This window comes from Channa argus, chromosome 18 (assembly GCF_033026475.1).
Source record: "Channa argus isolate prfri chromosome 18, Channa argus male v1.0, whole genome shotgun sequence".
In the NCBI taxonomy this organism is placed as follows: Eukaryota; Metazoa; Chordata; class Actinopteri; order Anabantiformes; family Channidae; genus Channa; species Channa argus.
In genome coordinates this window covers 22,156,053-22,176,966 of record NC_090214.1, presented here as the reverse complement: position 1 = coordinate 22,176,966, position 20,914 = coordinate 22,156,053, and the positions used below count along the sequence as shown (strand labels likewise).

The window sequence follows — 20,914 nt, the reverse complement described above, 5'->3', positions numbered from 1 at the left end:
AAATGACTTTGCCAAAACAATGTCAGTTTTCTCTGGACCCCTGCCAAATCTGAGTAGTGACGACATGTACACCCGCATGTCGTCATTCAACCGCTGGCTGTCTAGGTGGTGTCCAGCAAACGATGTGGGCTACATAGACAATTGGAAACGTTTTTGGGGAAAACCTAAGCTGATTAGGAGAGATGGGATCCATCCTACTTTAGATGGTGCAGCTTTCTTATCCAGAAATATGGCTGGTTTTATTAGACAACCAAAAGTATGACAATCCAGAGTTGAGCCTAGGATGCAGAGATCCAGTCCTACACGTCTCTCTGCAGTGTCCTTACAACCGTCACCCCCCCACAACTCCCACATACCTATATAAACCAAAAAACGACCATAAGAGGAGTTAATCATGATAACCTAATAAAAGTTAAGACTGATTCTCTTACAGAACAAAACCCCAAAACTATTAAATGTGGATTACTTAAATTAATTACTTAAATATCAGATCTCTCTCTTCTAAATCTCTGTTAGTGAATTACTTAATAAGCGATCATCTTTTTTTTTTCCCCCAATTCGATTTATTTTTTATTACTGAAATTTGATTGCAGCAGGAAGAATATTTCAGTCTAAAAGAGTAAACCCCCCCAAGTTAATTATCATGTTCCTAGAAGCACAGGCCGAGGTGGAGTAGCAGCATCAATCTTCCATTCTAGCTTATCAATAAACCCAAGACCTAAACATAGCTATAACTCATTTGAGAGCCTTACTCTTAGCCTTTCACACCCAAACTGGAAAACTCAAAAAACACTTTTATTTGTTATCGTGTACCGTCCTTCAGTCCCTTATTCAGAGTTTTTGATTGAATTTTCTGATTTTCTATCAGATTTAATGTTTAGTATAGATAAAGTCATTATAGTGGGTGACTTTAACATTCTAAGATGCTGATAGTAACTGCCTCAAATCTGCGTTTAATTCATATTGGATTCAATTTGTTTTTCCCAAAATGTAAATAAACCCACTCACTGTTTTAGTCACAGCTTAGACCTTGTTCTTACATATGGAATTGAAACTGATAATTTAACAATATTTCCTCACAACTCTCTTCTGTGACCATTTTCTAATAACATTGGAATTTACAATAACGGACTAAACAGCAGTTAGGGAAAAATTCCACTATAGCAGATGCTTAATTGAAAAAGCTGTAAACAAATTTAAAGAAATTATTCTTTCATCATTTGCTTCACCATATGTTAATACAATGGAAAGTAGCCACCTTAATGTAACTCCTGCACAAGTACATTATTTTGTTGAAAATTCTGCCTACAAGACATAAAGGCCTGCATGTCCCACATTTTTTTTACTCAGACAAAATGAAGTCATTGTATTTGGGCCCAAAAATCTGAAATATGATGTCCAACCATATTGTTACTCTAGATGGCATAAGTCTGGCCTCCAGTACTACTGCAAGGAACCTTGGAGTTATTTTTGACCAGGATTTGTCCTTTACCTCACATATTAAACAAATCTCTAGAACAGCCTTCTTCCACCTAGAGAACATTGCCAAAATTAGGAGCAACTGTCTCAAAGTGCTGCCGAGAAGCTAGTCCATGCATTTGTTACCTCTAGGTTGGACTGCTGTAATTCCCTACTTTCAGGATGCCCCAGTAACTCACTAAAGAGCCTGCAATTAATCCAAAATGCTGCAGCAAGAGTGCTGACTGGAACTAGCAAGAGAGATCAGATTTCACCTTCACTAGCTTCTCTCCATTGGCTTCCCATTAAATTTAGACTAGAATTTAAAACCCTGCTTCTCACATATATATCTTTAAATGGTCAGGCTCCATCATATATAGAAAACCTCATAGCACCATATTATCACAGAAGACCACTTCGATCTCAGAATGCAGGCCCACTTGTGGTTCCAAGCATTTCCAAAGGTAGAGTGGGAGGTAGAGCCTTTAGCTATCAAGCTCCTCTCTGGAACCAGCTCCCAGTACAGATTCGGGAAGCTATTTTTAAGTGTAGGCTTAAAACCGTCCTCTTTGATAAAGTTCTACTTAGTTATAGTTATGCTACTATAGGCTCAGACTGCTGGGGGACCACACCCCAATGCACCGAGTCCCTTTCCTCCTCTTGTCCCTCTCTCCTGTCACCCCACAATTGTCATTACTGTATGACATTAACTATGTGTGTTTTCTCCCGTAGTTGTTTTTCTCTTTCTCTGTCCCCCGCTCTCTGTCCCTTTCTGCAGGTGTCCCTGGGCTTTGAAGCTGTGCATTTTCCAGTGTGCAGCTACTGGTCCAACCAACCTGCCCGATGTTCTGTTGTTGCTTTTGTTGCTCTTTTTCTTCTCTCTCTTCACTTTCCACTCACCCCAACCCGGTCAAGGCAGATGGCTGCCCACCCTCAGCCTGGTCCTGCTGGAGGTTTCTTCTGTTAAAGGGAGTTTTTCCTCTCCACTGTGGCCTAGGGCTTGCTCAAGGGGGAATTCTTGGGTTCTCTCTATACATATTTATAGTCTTGACTTTATTCTGTAAAGTGGCTTGAGATGACTTTGTTGTGAATTGGTGCTATATAAATATAGTTGAATTTAACTGAATTCAATAAATGGAGAAACATGGTAAAATAAATTATTATTTACTGGCTTTTATTTTCTACAATAACCACATGGATTCAGCGGTATGTCCTAGCCAACACCAATGTTCCGTTGACTATATAACGGAAGCGGGTAAGCCCCTGATGAGGCTCCAGCCTGACTTCGAAGCGGGACAGCGGGAGGACGCTGGCTGAGCGGTGCCCTCGTAGGTCTGATGACATCGTCAACGGAACATCGGTGTTGGTCATTAACGCCGATAACATTGACTTCTCGAAGTCAAACATGCTAATTTCAAACACGGTAAGAAGTAGTAATTCTATCACGGTTATGTGATGTTATACTTGAGCCTCCATAGTTGTGCAATGTTTCTCTGCTTGCATCAAGCCCGGCCGATGGCCTGCCCTCGGGAGCCATATACTCCACTGTGATTGGTCAGTTCGTTCAGCTCCAGCTTGCACAAAAAGGAACTTGGTAGAGTGCCATTTATATAAAACTCGCGGGTCACAAAATATCGTCTCACTGGTCGCAATTGGCCCCCAGGCCGCGAGTTTAGACCCCTGGTTTAGTACTATCACAACTCTGTCCAGCTCAAGCGGTCTCTTACTAGATGGCAGAGCAAGGAAGAAAATAGTCAGAGGAATACCAAGAAGCCAGTGACAACTCTGAAGGAGCTACAGGATTACATTGCAAATAGTGGTCATGGCAATTTCCTCTGGATTTGCCTGTGGTCAGATCTTTCACTGCATTTGGTTAGGTTTTGGCATACTTCCAGTCCTCTACACTCACGGGTCTACAATTTGATGGCCGACAATATTATTTTTTGCTTCATCTACAGGCTAAAAATGGACAGGGGATGCAAATTTGCTTTTTGCAATATGCGCAATATACCTACGATCATAATTGTTTTCATGTTTTATACAACTCTTGAGTTTGAATGTACCTGGATTGCTTGTTGACAATGCCTGAATAACTTCAGCATTAGCACACATTCTGACCTTTTTCAGCCGCCATACAATAGCCGAGTGCAGTCTATCGATACTTGTAATTTAGAATTACAATTTAGCAACTGGCCACAGATGCTATGTGGTTCAATCTGTTGTTGATTCCATAGAAGGTGGCTGGGCTGTAATTTAACAAACTGTTCCTGGTGATAGAGGATGTCATGTAATGCTGTTGTAGTACGTGGATTATCTGGCTTCAGTGACAGGAACAAATCATTGATTTTTAGGTTTTGAAATATTTCTTGAATTGCTCGAAACCTGCTATTTTTATTTTTCTGTGTGGATCCGGAGCTGAGCCACATTGTGTTCCTCGAGCTGATCCAAAGAAGTCTTGGGTTAGAGAAGATGTTGGCTTGATGCAGCGTTTGGTTTGATGTGACAAGGCCAGTGTAAGGCCAGTGATCAGTGTGAAAACAATATATAAATTTAATTTGTATTTATAGTAGTTCTAACTGAATTTGTAATCACTTAGATCTCATAGTCAAGTCCTTCTGTCAGTGATTCAAATATGATAAAAAAGCATCAGTTCTGACTAATGTACCACAAAATGAGTGCATCATAACATACAGTATTAATCACAGAAAGTGCCAGGGTAAAAAGTTAGCTCTTGAATATTTAAGTAATCTGTCTATCAATTGATAAATATAAGTTATAGATAATAATAGATTTATTGATAATAAATCATATTATCCATCTAGCTATCAGACTAATCAAGAGCCCTTTTCTTTCTCACTGTCAGTAATGTCCTGCCTGGCTCACCAGCACATGACAGGTTTATCAACTCAGCAGGAAAACTCCTACTACAGATGGCTAGTCAGCATGACTTCAATCCACAGCCTTTCTGAGCTTATTGTGCCATTCACAGTAACAGTATCACTATAAAAACATTCCAGACACTGAATCATTTAAAGCACTGACCTCAACTTGATTTTTTGCATAACAACAATTTCCAAGTTTTATGTAAATGTTTGTATTAAAAAGTAAATAATAGTAATAATTTGCCCTTGCTCTTTCTTGAAAATAAAAAAATGAACAAATACATAAGGATGGGATGAGTTATTAGTGCACATATCAGGTAGCAGTCTCATTTTGCAGATACTAACCTGAAATTACAGGTTTAAAAAACTGTTTACAGATACAAAATTGGGTTTTGCACCTTTAAGAATTTCCATAGAAAATGAATACCAAAACCCTCTCCAACATTTAATCATCTTTAATCATCAACATCTTGAAATAACTTAATGTCCAATAGACCAATTTTATGCGTTTTTATTTGGCTCTTCCTCCAAAGTGGACGTTACCTGTCATTTTCAGTCTAAATTAGAAAAAGAAACTTGTCAGTCTTTACATGTCTTGGGAAAGGAAGGGTATCATCTATGAGATATAGAAAAGAAATGATGTGATATAGAGTTGAAATTTAAATTTCAAAACAAAAAACAATTTCTTTAAAAGGTTTACACTACAGTCTCCAGACTCTACGTAGAGTGCAAAGCATCCTCAATCAGCATGGATACCAATCCATACTGAAGAGGCATGCCATTCCCTCTGGGCAATGACTGATTGCAGCAAGACATTCAGTGCCTTTACATGTACTTAAGTAACCAGGTTTAGTCGGCTTTCTCTGGAAAGCTAATTTCCTAACTGTCATGTAAATGGAAAAGCTGGTACTGGGTAGGGGATTAGGGAACCCCTATTGCCCCAGGTAGATTTCACCCAGAAATTGCAACTTTCTCTGCTGTGTAATTGCATAACCAGGTTTCTAATTAGCTTTGTCCAACAGTACATGTGTGGAACAAAAGGCTGCAGACCGAAACAAGCAGCTGAGTAAAAGGCTGAATGAAAGAGAGATCACTAAGAGAGACCAATGCCACCTGATTTTTTAAAAGAAGTTCTGCTTAAGGTCTGACAGAAAATGGACAGACAGAAAGTCTCTCTCAGAAGTCTAAATAAGCCGCTTTCCATCGCAGACTTTTTTTTAAAAAAATTGTCTTTGCACTGTAGATCAGCCTTTGTGTCTCTCTCCTCTCTTTTCTGTTCTCTCATCCTGCGCTGACACTCTGCAGCAATACAATCACAGACAAAAACTAAGAAAAGCCAGAAAGCAGTAGCGTAAACATCGTTCCCTGATTAGTCGAGAAAGCTGAGTAAAAGCAGGAAAACTAAGTGATTGCTTGGAAAGTCACGAGATCTGAAAATCAGCGAGCTATTCTGGGTTAAGATGGACCCAAGAGTTTGGGCAGAAGATAGTCAGAAATTGATTTGAGTATTATTCTGTACTCAATTATGTTTAAAAATTAATAGTTATTCAATTTTGTGTATTTTGTGATGCATTTGCAACCACTTGAATGCATAAAAGTAACATAAGATAACAAAAATGTATATAAGTGTGTAGGTGTTACCAAACTTGTATGTCTACTAAAAAGATGTGAAAAAGTTTCATACTGCGGTTTTAACTCCACAAACAAACTCGGGTCAATCACTGCTGTATACGCCATGAATTTCCCACACATTATGCCTGTAAAGTGAATGTTTAATCCCAAAATGCCATTCTGCTGAGAGTTAAGTAAGAAAACTAACCTTAGCCCATTGAAGAGTTGTTTGGACTTATCCAGGAGATAGCAGAAATCTGTGACAGTCTTTCGCTCACATAATGGAATGTCATCTTCAGTCTCAGCTCCAGTCATGACACTTACTTTTCACACCTGATTACAAACAAAGAGGAACACTGAAATTAGACTGTGGAGAAGTAAAGACAGTTTAATTTAAAGTGGTTAAACAACAACTAGCGGAAACTGGATTAAAGTATGATTTGTACCAGTGTGTGCTTATAATTTTTCAGTCTTAAACGAACCAGAAATACATTTCAACCTATAAAATTTACCTACCAATAACCCAATACTCTTGCCACTAAACAGAAATAGGTGGTTGAACATGTCTGTATGTCAGACAAGTGCCCTACTTAAATATGAATAGAAAAAAGAAACCATGGAGGAAATGCATCACATGGTCACCTTTTTTAGGTTGACCTGGGCTGTCCCAGATTTCATAGTGGCTGCACCCTCCAGTTTGTTAAGATGTGCAATCAGGTCAAGGCATCACATAGTCAGGTCACAATGTTCTGGTAATACTATGCCTAATTCAGAGTATTTGCAGACAGTGAAAAATGTATTCTTCTATGGGAATAATTGACTTCATAGCTACTCGCCTTCAGATATAGCCTGTATTATAATAATAATAATAATTATTATAATAATAATAATAATAATAATAATAATAATAATAATAATAATAATAAAAGCTTTATTTATAAAGCACTTATCAAACAAAGTACAAAGTGCTCTACAATAAAAAGACAAAATAAATAAAATCAGGGTAAAGAATAAAATCCAAGAAAAGCACAAGGTTAAAATACACAAAATGACAGAGATAGAATATACTATTTATACTAAAACAAGTATCCACACATATCAGGAAAAGCAATTCAATGCATTTTAAGATGAGACATAAAAGATGACACTGATTGCCTCAGGCGGGTCATTCCAGAGTTTTGGAGCCATGATGGAAAATGGTTTAGCCCCTTTGGTTTTTAACCGGGTAGTTGGAACAGACAACAATCCACTATCTGATGATCTTAAGGTAAGTAATGGCACATATGGAATTAATAGATCGGAAGTATAGGACAGAGCAAAACCATGCAGAGCTTTATAAGTAATCAATAAAATTTTTACATTTATATTAAAACAAACAGGGAGCCAGTGTAGAGAAGCGAGGCAAGGAGTAATGTGGCAGAACTTCCCGGGTCTTTATAAAGGAAAGCTGCAAGACAAAGTCTGTAGGAAAACCCGTTGCTGGTTTACATCACGTACCTACCATCTGTATCCAAAATTCTAATGTAAAACCTTCAGTTTACTGATCTGTTACCATTAGGCAGGGTCATGAACAGCAGGGTTTCTCATGCATACTACCTAACAAACAGTTCTGACAGAATATGCACACATTTCCACATAGGAGAAAATATTTGTTTTAAGACAACATGACAGCTCTTACTGAGAGTTGGAGAAGGGTCCCTGACATAAAAATGGAAGAACTCAATCATTGCGGAAAATGATCCTTGGCGACAAAGCAAGTATGTGTAAGAGTTTTGACTGCAGGAGATGGGAAGAATGCATAGGGTCAGAGATGGCTGGTGTATTGTTTCTGAATTGTTAGCTAACCTTATATTTAATATCTGTAACACATGTTAACAGTAACGAAATCGCTTGACATGAATCTACATTAGTAGCTAAGTTACTATTGAGACCAAGCTTATTTGGGCCGTAACCTGTAACATAGCGATTGCTCTTCATTAACTGTTATCACCAAATTCAAGCCAGGAACTAACCAAACAATAAAATCAGCATCCGGACGACTGTACCTGGATAACAAAGCCAACCAGTGGATGCTTTAATGCGTCAGGCGATACAAACGTCCCACAGCACACACTGCCTCCTTCTTACCTCGCCAGCCGACTACCGTTAATGAACGAAGTTACGGTAACGGTTTCCAAAAGATGCTGCTCACAATTCAGTGCACAAGCCACTGCGACCTACATCGAAGAAGCGCGACTTTTTTGGCATTTCCTTGCTTGTAACTGACACCAATTCACTTTCTAACGAGCCCTATCTTACAACAGCGTGTATGGGATTAGTCTGCTGAAGCCTAAAGGCTACTCTCTATGAATGATTGTTGTCCGGTGCCAGACGATAAGGTAGGAGGGGGAGGCAGGGTGAAGAGGTTAGGACAGCCGCTGGCTCCGCTCCACTACAACTGGCTAGCTACTTCCGGGTCAACATCTTCAAAATAAAAGGTTCCCCTTCGAAGCACACTCTCATAAACATCAGTGGTTATCCATGCTATAAATAGTGACGATAGACCGGAGGTTTTAGCCGTGTGTCATTATTATGGACACCATAAAGTGAACGATCGTGTCAAGGCGTGTATAGACCCCAGAATGTGACGTCACGTATGACGTCTGAAGCTTATTCTGCAAAGTTGGATATTAGGGGGTTAGGGTTAGCAGTTGGATCGCAAAGTTTGTGGGCTTGTAGTTTTACAGAGCTTTGCAGTTTCTTCACACATGTGTGCACCATACTCAGTGTTTTCTCTTGGACATATGCACATTTTGATCATATTACCAATAGTGAGTTTACCGTAGCCTACTACAAACACAGTCCTCAAATTTCTGAAGGTGAAACCTTCAACACTGACATATTATAATGCAATAATATTAGAGTAGACATGGGAATCAAAACTACATGTCTCACATTGTGAAAGGAAAATAGTGGGTTTACCATTAACGTTACACCGCTAAGGCAAGATTGATTTCTTTACTAAACGTAAAATCTGCATACAATTCCCTGCATTAACTTCTTCATGGGCATATGAAGCTTTGATACATGAACCATTTTTTGGTTCAGATGACTGGAACTGGCAAGAGAGATCATATTTCACCTTCACTAGCTTCTCTCCATTGGCTTCCCATTAAATTTAAAATAGAATTTAAAACCCTGCTTCTTACATATAAAGCTCTGAATGGTCAGGCTCCATCATATATAGAAGACCTCATAGCACCATATCATCCCAGTAGACCACTTCAATCTCAGAATACAGGCCTACTTGTGGTTCCCAGAATTTCCAAAGGTAGAATGAGAGGCAGAGCCTTTAGCTATCAAGCTCCTCTCCTGTGGAACCAGCTCCCAGTTCAGATTCGGAAGGCAGACACCCTCTCTACTTTTAAGTCTAGGCTTAAAACCTTCCTCTTTAATAAAGCATATAGTTAGTTATAGTTATGCTGCTATAGGCTTAGACTGCTGGGGGACCCACCCCCCGATGCACTGAGCTCCTTTCCTCCTCTCCTCTCACCCTGCAATTGTCACCACTGTATGTCATTAACTCTGTGTGTTCTCTCCCGTAGTTGTCTTTGTCCTTCTTTGTCTCCCTTTCTGCAGGTGTCCCCGGGCTTTGAAGCTCTGTGTCTTCCAGCGTGCAGCTACTGGTCCTACCAATCTGCCCGATGTTTTGTTGTTGCTTTTGTTGCTCTGTTCTTTTCTCTCTTCACTTTCCACTCACCCCAACCGGTCAAGGCAGATGGCCACCCACCCTGAGCCTGGTTCTGCTGGAGGTTTCTTCCGTTAAAGGGAGTTTTTCCTCTCCACTGTTGCCTATGGCTTGCTCCAGGGGGAATTGTTGGGTTCTCTTTATACATCTTTATAATCTTGTCTTTATTCTGTAAAGTGCCCTGAGATTACTTAGTTGTGAATTGGCACTATATAAATAAAGTTGAATTGATTTGAATTGAATAGTTCAAAATGAAAAGTCAATTGTAATTGCAGCTGTCTTATTTGCGGTTTTATTGTCATAACCAATAGTTTTGAATCAAAATCAATAAATCTTAACATTAATTTATAAAAATGTAGCCCCCCCTTCAAACAATGGATGCTGTAGTCATTATTTAAGTTTATCTTATCCCAGTAAATGTAATGGTTATTGCTTTCTTATGGATATAGTATTTGGGTTGCTATACATTTAGGGGTTTTATCGTGAGCAGGGTGTTAACAGCCAAGTCAACCTACATTTACTTTACAGCGTTTTAGAGCTTTTTTTGTAGGGTTTGGTGTGCATTGTATTTCATTTATGCAACATCTCTGAAAACTACTCGCAAAATCTTCAGTAAAAAGTCAATTATTTTTCTCTGAAAAGCAGTGACATTAAACATTAAAGCACCGTTAAAGTATTAAGTACCATAGTTTGTTATTACTATTACAGTGAGTAGTGCAGATTTAGGTGGGGTGAGGGTTGCTCTAAAAATTCGACAAAAAATTTAAAAAAGTATAACAAAAAGACCTTTACATATTTAATGTGATTGTGAAATATTTGATGAAATACTTAATGTGGTAGTAATTTAGGAGTAGAGTTTGTGGGATTCGATGCTACAACCACTTCTGCACAGCGTATCACACTTTACTGCTCAGAATAGCCATGCTGATCCTTGTCCTCCATAACTTTATTAAAACCACCACTGCTAATGCTGTGGCTGTAAAATGAGTGTAATATGAAAACATATTTTAGCATGTAACACAAAGCAGAGCATTTGCAGAACTATGCAGGTCACATAGAAATGTTAAGTATTCCAGTTCCACATCCTCCTTATAACATCTTCTTCAGCTGTGATCACATGAAATTCTAAACTGTTATTACTACATTATAAAAACACATTTTCAATTCAAATTACTGTTCACAAGACTTTGTTTTATTCAAATTACAAAAATGTGGACATAAGCATCAGAACTATTCGACTGTACATATACAATTCAGCTACATAAAAAAATGCACTTGCACTGTAAAAATGTACTTTCAAATGTTAAACTATAGTACTTATAAAAGCCACTGCTGCATAAATTTACCACATTAGATACAGAAGAGAAATTGCTAAATTAAATGCCAGTTCAAGACGAAAAGATGTGGATGCTTGCCATAAATATACAAATATCAGTAGTGACACTGGGGACAGGAGAAATAAAAAACAAACATTAATAGTGGACACTTAAGGAAGAATGCTGTTGAATGGGCTCAGCAATGCCTGAGGGGTTGAAACAAGGGAAGTTAATAACAGTTTGCTTCCAAAATCTTGTCATGCCAATAGTAGAAATCTCATCTCTTAATAAAAAATTATATCATACAGCTCACTTAAACGAGGGAAATATATAGCAATTTTTAAACATATTTTAGTGGCAAAATGTTTTTTTTTTGTTTTAGTGGGATACATAACATCCGAATTTAAGCACTAGGAAATGTATTATTTAAATCTAATATCAAGACATTTAAATGTGTAATTTACTCACTGGGAGTGGAGTAAATGAGTTTTCTATTATAACAGAACAAAGTGAGGTGAGATGAAACAGACTGTAAAAACACTTTGCTACTCAAGATTCTGCAGGTCAGAAACTATGTTGTGCATAAATAAGTGTTAAGAGTTAGGTGAACCGAGAAAATTCCTTATAGGAAGTAGGGTGTGGTAGTTCGGGGAGGTATAACGCGCTCAGAGTCAGGAACAGCACGGAATAGCTTGGGCTCTCGTCTGTTGACATCCTTGAAGACCATGATGGACGCAATGTTTCCGCAGCGGTAGCAGTAGTTTGGTGCCGACCACACAGTCACCAGTTTCTCATCAAACATGAACTTGTAGCCTTCATGAACCAGCTGATGTGCACGGCAGATGAGCTTTAGGTTGTTAATGTGGACAAACTACAGAAGAGAGATGTAAGAGAAACATGAGAAACACACATACCCAAGTACTCAGCACTCATCCAACATGTGAATCCATTAATAAAACCATCAAAGTGTGGCCAGGGGGGACAGACTCCATACTTCAGGAGAAGTTTACCATGTACCCTAATCAGAAGCCATGGATGCACAAGGAGGTCTGGCTCCTGCTGAAGACTCGTAACACAGGTAATGTGTCACCTAAGATCAGGTAATGCATAGGCCTGCAGTACATTCAAAACAATCCTAAGGAGGGGCATCAAAAGTGCCAAGAACTGCTACAAGCTGAAGGTACAGGAACACTTCTCTAACTCTGAACCCTGGCATATGTGGCCGGGCATCATCGACTATAATCCCAGCAATTCCACCCAGACACTTACAGATGTCTCCTTCCTCAACGAGCTAAATCACTTCCATGCTCACTTCAATCAGAACAATGAGGAGACCGCAACCGAGACCAATCTCTTTGCAGACCACCAGCCCCTCGCATTCACCATTCACACTTTTCCTGAGATTTAACATCTAATAACACGTTCATCTATACACCATGTTAGCAGTACTCCCATCTGTATATTACGTCCACAGTGCCTTTGTCTGTATATTATTTTGTCCAAAATACTTCCACCTGTATATTATGTGTACAGTACCTCCATCTGTATATTATTTTGTCTATAATACTTACACCTGTATATTATGACCATAGTACTTCTCATATTCTCATTTGAGAAGTATGAAGGCTTAAAATAGGCATATTTTGGTTTCCAGAATATTTTCAAATGTAAGCACCTCATTAGTAACCTTGGAACCAAACAGCCACCCGGCCCCTCGTGGGCTGATAGCCCAGGTGTCCACATCCTCTGGGTCTGACCACACAAGATCACAGAAGGCCCCCTTGTGTGGAATTTCCTGGTTACGTTCGATGGTGCGGATCTGGTCCAAAGTCTTGATGTCAGGTGAAAGACCACCATGGACACACAGGACCTGCTCATCTATCAGCTGGAATTAAATATTAAGAGAGGTTTTGATCAGTGTTTGAGAGAGATCGTGAGTGAATAAAATGGGGGAGAAGCATCAAGAAAGAACAGAGCAGTAAACAAAGCAGAAAAAAGAAATTCCGACTGTTACACAGCAGTTGTATTCTAAATACACACATATGGGTGCATAGGTTTAAGGCCAGGGTCTACGTGAAACAATTTAAATAACAATGATCAACAACTGCTTTTATGATTACATCGAATTAGCCAAAGGCTGGTATATTGGTTAATCCAATGACAAAGCGGAGGTGTCTTGTCTTATTGTCATTTCTTCGTTTCCCTACATCACCTCATGTCACCTTTTGTCTGGGCCAACAAGAATGAATAGAAAGAATTGGGATGAATTAACTTACGGCTGCCACGGTCAGCATGTCAAACACTTTTGTGCAATACCGCCACGCATTTGCATTTCCATATTTTGTTTGGCACTCATCTAAAAACAAACAGATCAAACATGGCAACAACAATTAACTTGTTAAACAGAAAACATGCATGAATATACATTAAACTGACCAGCTTGTTACCTACCATAAAAACCGTACACTTGAGTTATTTGTCTACTTTCATGATTTCCACGCAGAAGTGTGATACGATCCGGCCACTTTGCTTTTAAAGCTAGCAAGTGTGTAAACGTCTCCAAGCTATAATATCCTCTGTCTACAAAGTCTCCCTAAAAGAAAAAAAACAAAACCACCATCATTCAAAATAAGAGCTGCCCTAAATCCACTCATAACACTGCTAAATTCTGCTCTTGATACAGTGCATTTTCATCCATGTATATGAACAGCCTGGTTAAAGACTGAGTGGTACCGGTAAGCTTAGACTATTTACAGCAGCATGTACAGGCCATTTTTATTCTGTGTTTGATTAAGTAGCCAGGATTGTGAGGCATTAGAAATTTTATAAAATGTATGAAGCAGTTCAAAAATAATGCTAGTAGACATTAAGAGGATCAAAACATAAAAATAATCATACAGTTGGATCAACACATCCAATGATTTGGAATAGCATACACCTGTCTATATAAAAAGGTCCCACAGTTAACAGTGCATGTCAGAGCACAAACCAAGCCATGAAGTCCAAGGAATTGTCTGTAGACCTCTGAGACAGGATTGTATTTAGGCACAGATCTGGGAAAGGGTACAGAAAGATTTCTGCAGCATTGAAGGTCCCAATGAGCACAGATGCCTCCATCATCTGTAAATGGAAGAAGTTTGGAGCCACCAGGACTCTTCCTAGAGCGGGCCGGCTAAACTGAGCAATCGAGAGAGATGGGCCTTAGTCAGGGAGGTGACCAAGGACCCGATGGTCACTCTAAAAGAGCTCCAGCACTTCTCTGTGGCGAGAGGAGAACCTTCCAGAAGAACAATCATCTCTGCAGCACTCCACCAACTAGGCCTCTATGATAGAGTGGCCAGACGGAAACCACTCTTCACGACAGCCAGCCTGAAGGACTCTCAGACCATGATAAACAAAATTTTATGGTCTAAAAAAACAAAGATTGAACTCTTTGGTCTGAATGAAAAGTTTTTAATGTCTGGAGGAAACCAGGCATCACTCACCATCCCTACAGTAAAGCATGGTGGTGGCAGCATCATGTTTTTCAGTGGCAGGAACTGGGAGACTATTCAGGATCGAGGGAAAGATCAATGCAGCAATGTAGAGACATCCTTGATAAAACCTCTTCCAGAGCGCTCTGGACCTCAGACTGGGGCGACTGTTCATCTTTCATCAAGACAACTAGCCTAAGTACACAGCCAAGATAAAGTAGTGGCTTCGGGACAACTCAATAAATGTCCTTGAGTGGCCCAGCCAGAGCCTACACTTGAACCCGATTGAACATCTCTGGAGAGATCTAAAAATCGCTGTGCACCAATGCTCCCCATTCAGCCTGATGAAACTTGAGAGGTACTGCAATGAAGAACGGGAGAAACTGCCCAAAAATAGGTGTGTCAAGCTTGTAGCATCATACTCAAAAAGACTTGAGGCTGTAATTGGTGCTAAAGGTGCTTCAACAAAGTATTAAGCAAAGGCGGTGAATACTTATCTACGTTTGATTTTTTTTTTTTATTTATAAATTTGCCAAGAGTTCAAACAAACTTCTTTTACGTTGTAATTAACTACAACTACGTTGTATGGTTTGTAGAATTTTTGGCAAAATAATGAATCTATAATGTATATAATATGTTAATTGATCTATTTTGGAATACGGCTATGACAAACAAAGTATAGAAAAGGTTAAGCACTGTGAATACTTTTCGGATGCACTGTATGCTACAGAGTGGAGGTTCATCCCTCACAAATGATCTTTAGTTGAGTACAGACACTTTCTGCAAAAACAAACAAAAAACCTAACAACAAGCAACTCTTCTTCTGTTCTACCATCAAGTTACTAATTGAATTAGCAGCAACAGCTGGTATAATCCGCTAACATTTTTTGACCATTGGCTATAATGGGAAGCAGCTAGTATCTGAATGTTTTGCACACTGCTGTTCTTCATCAGGGAATATAAAATGTTCTCCATTTGCTAACAGCTTGACATTAAGTTGCACATAATTCCTTCCTTTTACTTCCCGTAATAGTGTGCATTCCTTCTGATCAACATGAAGGCTGACTGATCAAGAAAATAACCCATTACTAACAGAATTTATATTATTCTGGTATCATTCAAACTGTCACAACCTGGGTTAAAAAAAAAACAAAAAACATTCACTTACCATGAAAATGTAATTTGTGTCTGGAACTTGGCCTCCAGTTCTGAAGAGTTCGCAAAGATCATAAAACTAGACAGGAAAATTAGACTGTTCTTTAATTCTTTGCAACAATAAAAGAAAGTCCTAATTTTTGAGTTAGCATGAGACTGGATGAATTAACAAACTACAATTAGTAACAAGTGGGTTTATTTTCATAGGTGGGATTCAAACAAGCAACCTACCTGACCATGAATATCTCCACAAACAGTAACTGGTGTAGATACTGGCTGAACATTTGATTCTTCCAGCAGCAAATCACAGACATAATCACATAATCTCTGAAAAAGTGAATCACGACAGTAGTTAGTGGTTACAATTATCCTTGTAGAGCTCCAAGCTTATTGGTCAACAATTTTCATTCGTTCAAAAACAGTGAAATGCTGACATTTAGACTTCTAAAAACTAATTTGCGTTTCTTTTGACAACAGAAAAGTGCCAATGAAAGCAGATCTGACAGCCTAAAAGTGCTACCAAGATTATTTTCCTGATTAAACCTATACTGTTTGAGTGGCTAAGATGTCTCAAGACCCACAGACCTTTGATTGTGGGCTAGGTTTCATCTGGGATACTAGTGTACTTAGTGTACTAGTTCAAAACTAAATATGGCATATATTTCCATTGTTATGCCCATGATACAGTTATAATTCCCAAAACAATCAATTGAAATTATTATTGCTGTGTGTTGAGTGAGTCTTTGAACATTTTTAATGTTAAGTACAGATAAAAACAGACACTAATATACCACAAGATAAACAAAAATATATTTGAAAGTCTCAGAGTAAAACTGTTAAGCGTTGCTGTTACAATCAATTAATGTCTGTCACTAAAGCCATATCTCAGATCAACTGTTGAAATTGTTTTTCACACTACCTGTAATTTAACAAGAATCCAGCCATTTCCTTCACTACCAGAAATGACAGAAATTTTAATTTGATTATTTATTATTTATAAATGTATTATAAAAAGTCCTGATTACTGTCACTTCCTTTTCTGTGCTTAGTCCCAGTCATTCATCAATAACCTGCAGTTTGCTCAGAACACTTCTAAGTATCTTAACCAGAACATATAAAATCTGATTGATTTGATTTTCTCAAGTGTGTCCAGTCAGTCAGAAGCTGAAAGATGTTGTACAGGGATAGTTCGAAAATAAACAGGGCTGCAGTTCTTGAGGGCTGCAGTTGGCCACCCCTGCAGTATATGGGGTACTTCCCAATTTTTGCATCCACATTTCCCTCACGTGTTTCTATTCAATGCATCTTAATCCCTTCCACTAAAGATGCATGAAGAAATTAAAGGAAAAAGCATGAAGAAAGAGGAAACAAGGAGAGACATGAGATGATCTTCCCTCTGAACTGTCATCTGCAATGATGTCTATTCATGATGACGCCAGGGCAGCTGAATCAGTTGTCAGTTGGACTATAGAGCTGCTAAGGTCAAATTGCACTGTCGGCACAGCAACATATGCTCATTGATTAAGACCTGCTATCAGCATTTTAATGTGCCTAAAAACAGCAATGCATTTAGTTATTTAAAAACTGATTATTTGCATGTTTATTGGTATTCAGCTTTTGAGTTAGTTGTTTGGGAACTGATTTGGAGAACTTTTTTTTTTTTACCTAATTATTTATTCCTGTAGTGCTGGTGGTGTGCTGCAGTTTCATATATCTGATCGGCAGTAGCATCCAATCACTAGCACATTTCCAACAAGGAGGTGTGTTAGTTCAGTAAAAGACTTCCTTGAAGGATGCTCTCCTGTATCCTCACTTAGAGTGAAATAAGGAGCTTTGTGATCTCCTAAAATAACCAGAACTACCAGGGCAATTGAGGCTCGAAAATCAATCCATTAAGGGAATTGGGATAGACTCATGGTCTTGTGCACAGTTATCACTCAGAAATCATTCTATACAGCCCACTACATAATTTACATTCTGTTTACTTAGCAATACTCAGAAATGTAATAAATACAAAAAAGATTTCAAGCATTTTACATTGTGGTTCAATCTGTGAACATTGGAACACCTCCTTCCCTGCCAATGTTCATTTTCAGACTTAAAACACATTTGATTTCTTCACACTATGACTTGTGTTTATCACCGCTTGTCCTCAATCCCTCACTTCAATTCATTTTTATCTTTTTTCAGCATTGAGGAAATTTAACTAGACTTGCTTTAGTTTTATCAAATATGAAAGCAGATGGAACTATGATGCCAACAAACTGAGCTGCAATTAACGCCAGTATTGGTTTGTTACTCTGACATCAAAATGCATAATAAGGTTATAGAAAATCGAAGTCTAATTGCGGATTGGAAGACAAATTGTTAGCAGACATCATTGGCTGTTCGCAACGTTACTAGGATCTTACTTGAACATTAAAAACTATAAGTGCTTCGATGTTACCTCATATTTATGTTAATAGCCACTGGTTACCATCATTGGAAGAAGCAATAAGGGAACTGTTCGCTAGTAGCATTAGGTTAAGAAGGTCTTTTGTTCTCGCTTCCTCTTTGACACCACTGTCCACTCTAAAATCTTTATCTGAGTTTTTCAGCCGAGAATCGCTTTAACCTGAGCCTGATGAAATGTGCATAGTACTTAAATTCTCCTTGCTACATCCCAGGATCAAGTCACAGCTATAATAATGTTACTAGTCACACTTGGATACTGAACAAATTTGGTATAACCCCACAGTTAGCTTTCACACTATTACAAACCCTCAACCTACCTTCATTTCGCGACATATACTCACCTTTAGATCGTTTTCCGGCAGGTATTTGCAATGTCTTGCTATTTCCACGTACTTATCAAGGTCTAAAGGCGCCATTATCACACGGCAGGACCCAGAATATAGCTAAACTAGATAGTCAAGTAGCAAGTTCCCTTCTGTTTCTTCTTCGTCGGTGTTATGGCAGCTGCCCTTCTGTAAGTTGTATTACTGCCTCCTATTGGTTTACTCCTACATTCGGGTCATCAGCCCAGTTACTCTTAAACAAACTCATTATTGCTTTCCTGCCGTATATATTGTCTTAATATTTTATTATACCTGCAAGACTGTCTGTAACTGTAATATCATATATCTCAATTACTCAATCTGGCCCAGGCAGGAAAAACTGACACATTTCATTTGGGTCAAAACCCACTTTCTAGCACAGAAACAACTGTTGGTTAGGTTAGATTCTTTCAGTGAAATCACTGTTACTGTGTCTATGTAAAAGTCTAGTTGTTAATATGTCACATGTTTAAGAAAGCGACTAATAAATTTTTTTTTAGATTTGTCCCTTACTTTGTCAAATATTTACCTGGCTGAGTCTGGGGCTCAGAAGCTGTAGTTTTAATGGTCTCACTACCATCAGAAGGTGGGCATGCAGAAAAGTGAAACAGCTGTGTTGGAGCCAGAGAGGATGTCGGCGGAGGCTCAGATTGGGATGTGGGTGTGCTACTTAGAGGAGGTGGACACGGATCATGGGTATAGCCTGATTTGGTCCTGTGCTTATTCCAGTCTGGAGGAACTGGGCAGCAACCAGGCTCAACATACTCCAAGCCAAACTTCTCCCCAGGGTCTGTGTTAGAAAGATGCAAAGCAGGAATCCTCTGTTTCCCTGGCACCTGTTCAGAGACTGCATTAAGATCTGCAATCAAAGCTGGATCAAATGCAGCTGGAAGGCAAAAACCTGGCTGTTTCAAGTCCACAAGATGTTGGTAAAACCCCTGTTAACCCTGGAACTTGTAACAGCTCTGAGGATACCCATGTGACCCACTGAGCCTGATGGAAGTGGTAACCCTCCTCTTAAGATGTGCCTCTGACGGGGATTAAGACAGAGACTTTAGCTCCATCGCTGTGCGCATGGTTCAACTGCACCATTCCTCTATATCTGTACAAGATCCCACCTTCCACCTCAGGATCACTTTCTGATTACTTACTTACTATCACTTTTGAACCTTGGTTCTGCAGTGCTGAGGAATGTGCTGTTTTGTGAGGTTGGCAGGTTGAATTCCACAAAACCTATAGGCATCTTTCAGCCTCTGCTGGTCTCCATGATCCCCCACAGAAAAGAGCAACAATAAGATCAGATGTTTTCCAATTGTCCCAGTTCAGGTGCTCACCTGGAATCGATACGAGCCACCTTAATGGCTGCACAGCAATCCCTGAAACAGAAAAAAAGAGCAGTGTACCTATGAACATCAAAACAGCTATATCAATCACTATATGTATTATTATATTGTGTTTCTTCATGCTAAATTACTATATTTCACGTTGCCAATGTAGAATATGCAAAGCAAGGTGAGTTGTATTGTTGGCAGCACATTGATAATTTCTTACGTGTCTACCTTTTCTTTGTCTGAGGTTTAGCGTTTTGCCAGTTCCTCATACATGGCCCTCTGTCTCAGACTTTCCCATCCCCCATGAAAGGGTCACCCAGTTTTCATCCATCACTGCATATGAAGACATGGTCCTTGCAACGGCTATGGTCTGAGGGGAAAGCCTGTCCAAAGGTATCCTGCAGCAGCTTTTTGATAGCACCATCCTGGTGCTGGTGCTCATGCAGTAGACAGTCTCTCAGGTAGTGAGCAGAAACATACATCCCATTCCAGCCTCCCGAATCACTATTTTCCAGAAGGAGCTGGCTTGGTCTCCTGTCTAATAAACTGAGTGATGTTTTTTTTTTGCCCATACTTTCCTGACTCGCGATCCATGATGTTCTTGCAGCTGAGAAAGTAGGCCAGGTTGGCAGGCTCATATTTAAGGTGCATCATCTCCATGATCTGGTTTGCCATGTCTGTGGGTGAGTTACCTGTGCACCTAAGTTCATCCCAAACTGACTTACAGATGCCCTTCTTGTAGGTCATAATTGCTGGCAACACATTGGTGAACTCTTTGGAAGTTTCTGAAGCCACAGTAGGTTGTCAGCATAACATCTCTTTTGGCAAACTTTGCTGCACAACCTAGATGACAACGGGTAGTAATGTAGTCTAATTCCAACAATCACACGAGGTCTACCAACACCTGCAGGTGCAACCTGAGGCTGAACACAGCCCTCAATACATGGCAAAGTGTGGTTGTTCCTCAGTCTCCCCATAAGATTAGCCTTCTCTGGCTTCCATATGAAAAAGGAATGAAACTGAAAATACTTAGGGTTCCGAAGATCTGAGATGCTGTCAATTAATTCAGGCTGGGGAAGAAAGAGGTTCTGTCTTACAGGAAGTTGAGGAGGGGGAGGAGGACAGCTGGGGGCAGTTTGTGATGG

At 39.3% G+C, this 20,914-nt stretch overlaps 2 protein-coding genes across 5 annotated transcripts in view; both read right to left on the bottom strand.

The window, feature by feature from the left end:
* Positions 1 to 8,527, bottom strand: part of scai (suppressor of cancer cell invasion) — a 38,433-nt gene extending 29,906 nt beyond the window's left edge. Inside the window, exons 1-3 of one of the 4 annotated variants that reach the window (XM_067484089.1) lie at positions 7,997 to 8,527; positions 7,630 to 7,727; positions 6,160 to 6,284 (exon numbers count right to left, since the gene is read on the bottom strand). In XM_067484089.1, coding sequence (XP_067340190.1) covers positions 6,160 to 6,266 — 107 coding nt within the window. In that variant the 5' untranslated portion in view covers positions 6,267 to 6,284; positions 7,630 to 7,727; positions 7,997 to 8,527. Of the gene's footprint in view, positions 1 to 6,159; positions 6,285 to 6,593; positions 6,774 to 7,629; positions 7,728 to 7,996 lie in introns of those variants that run through there. The other 3 variants (XM_067484090.1, XM_067484088.1, XM_067484091.1) reach the window with 3 other exon arrangements.
* A 2,321-nt stretch (positions 8,528 to 10,848) lies between these two features.
* On the bottom strand, positions 10,849 to 18,577 carry LOC137103928 (serine/threonine-protein phosphatase 6 catalytic subunit-like). Its single transcript, XM_067484687.1, has 7 exons — positions 18,418 to 18,577; positions 15,854 to 15,949; positions 15,636 to 15,701; positions 13,446 to 13,587; positions 13,271 to 13,350; positions 12,670 to 12,879; positions 10,849 to 11,865 (listed from the first exon to the last, which is right to left on the bottom strand). Exons 1-7 carry the CDS (start codon positions 18,490 to 18,492, stop codon positions 11,617 to 11,619), a joined length of 918 nt encoding a protein of 305 aa, XP_067340788.1. The 5' UTR covers positions 18,493 to 18,577; the 3' UTR covers positions 10,849 to 11,616.
* Positions 18,578 to 20,914: the final 2,337 nt, after the last annotated feature.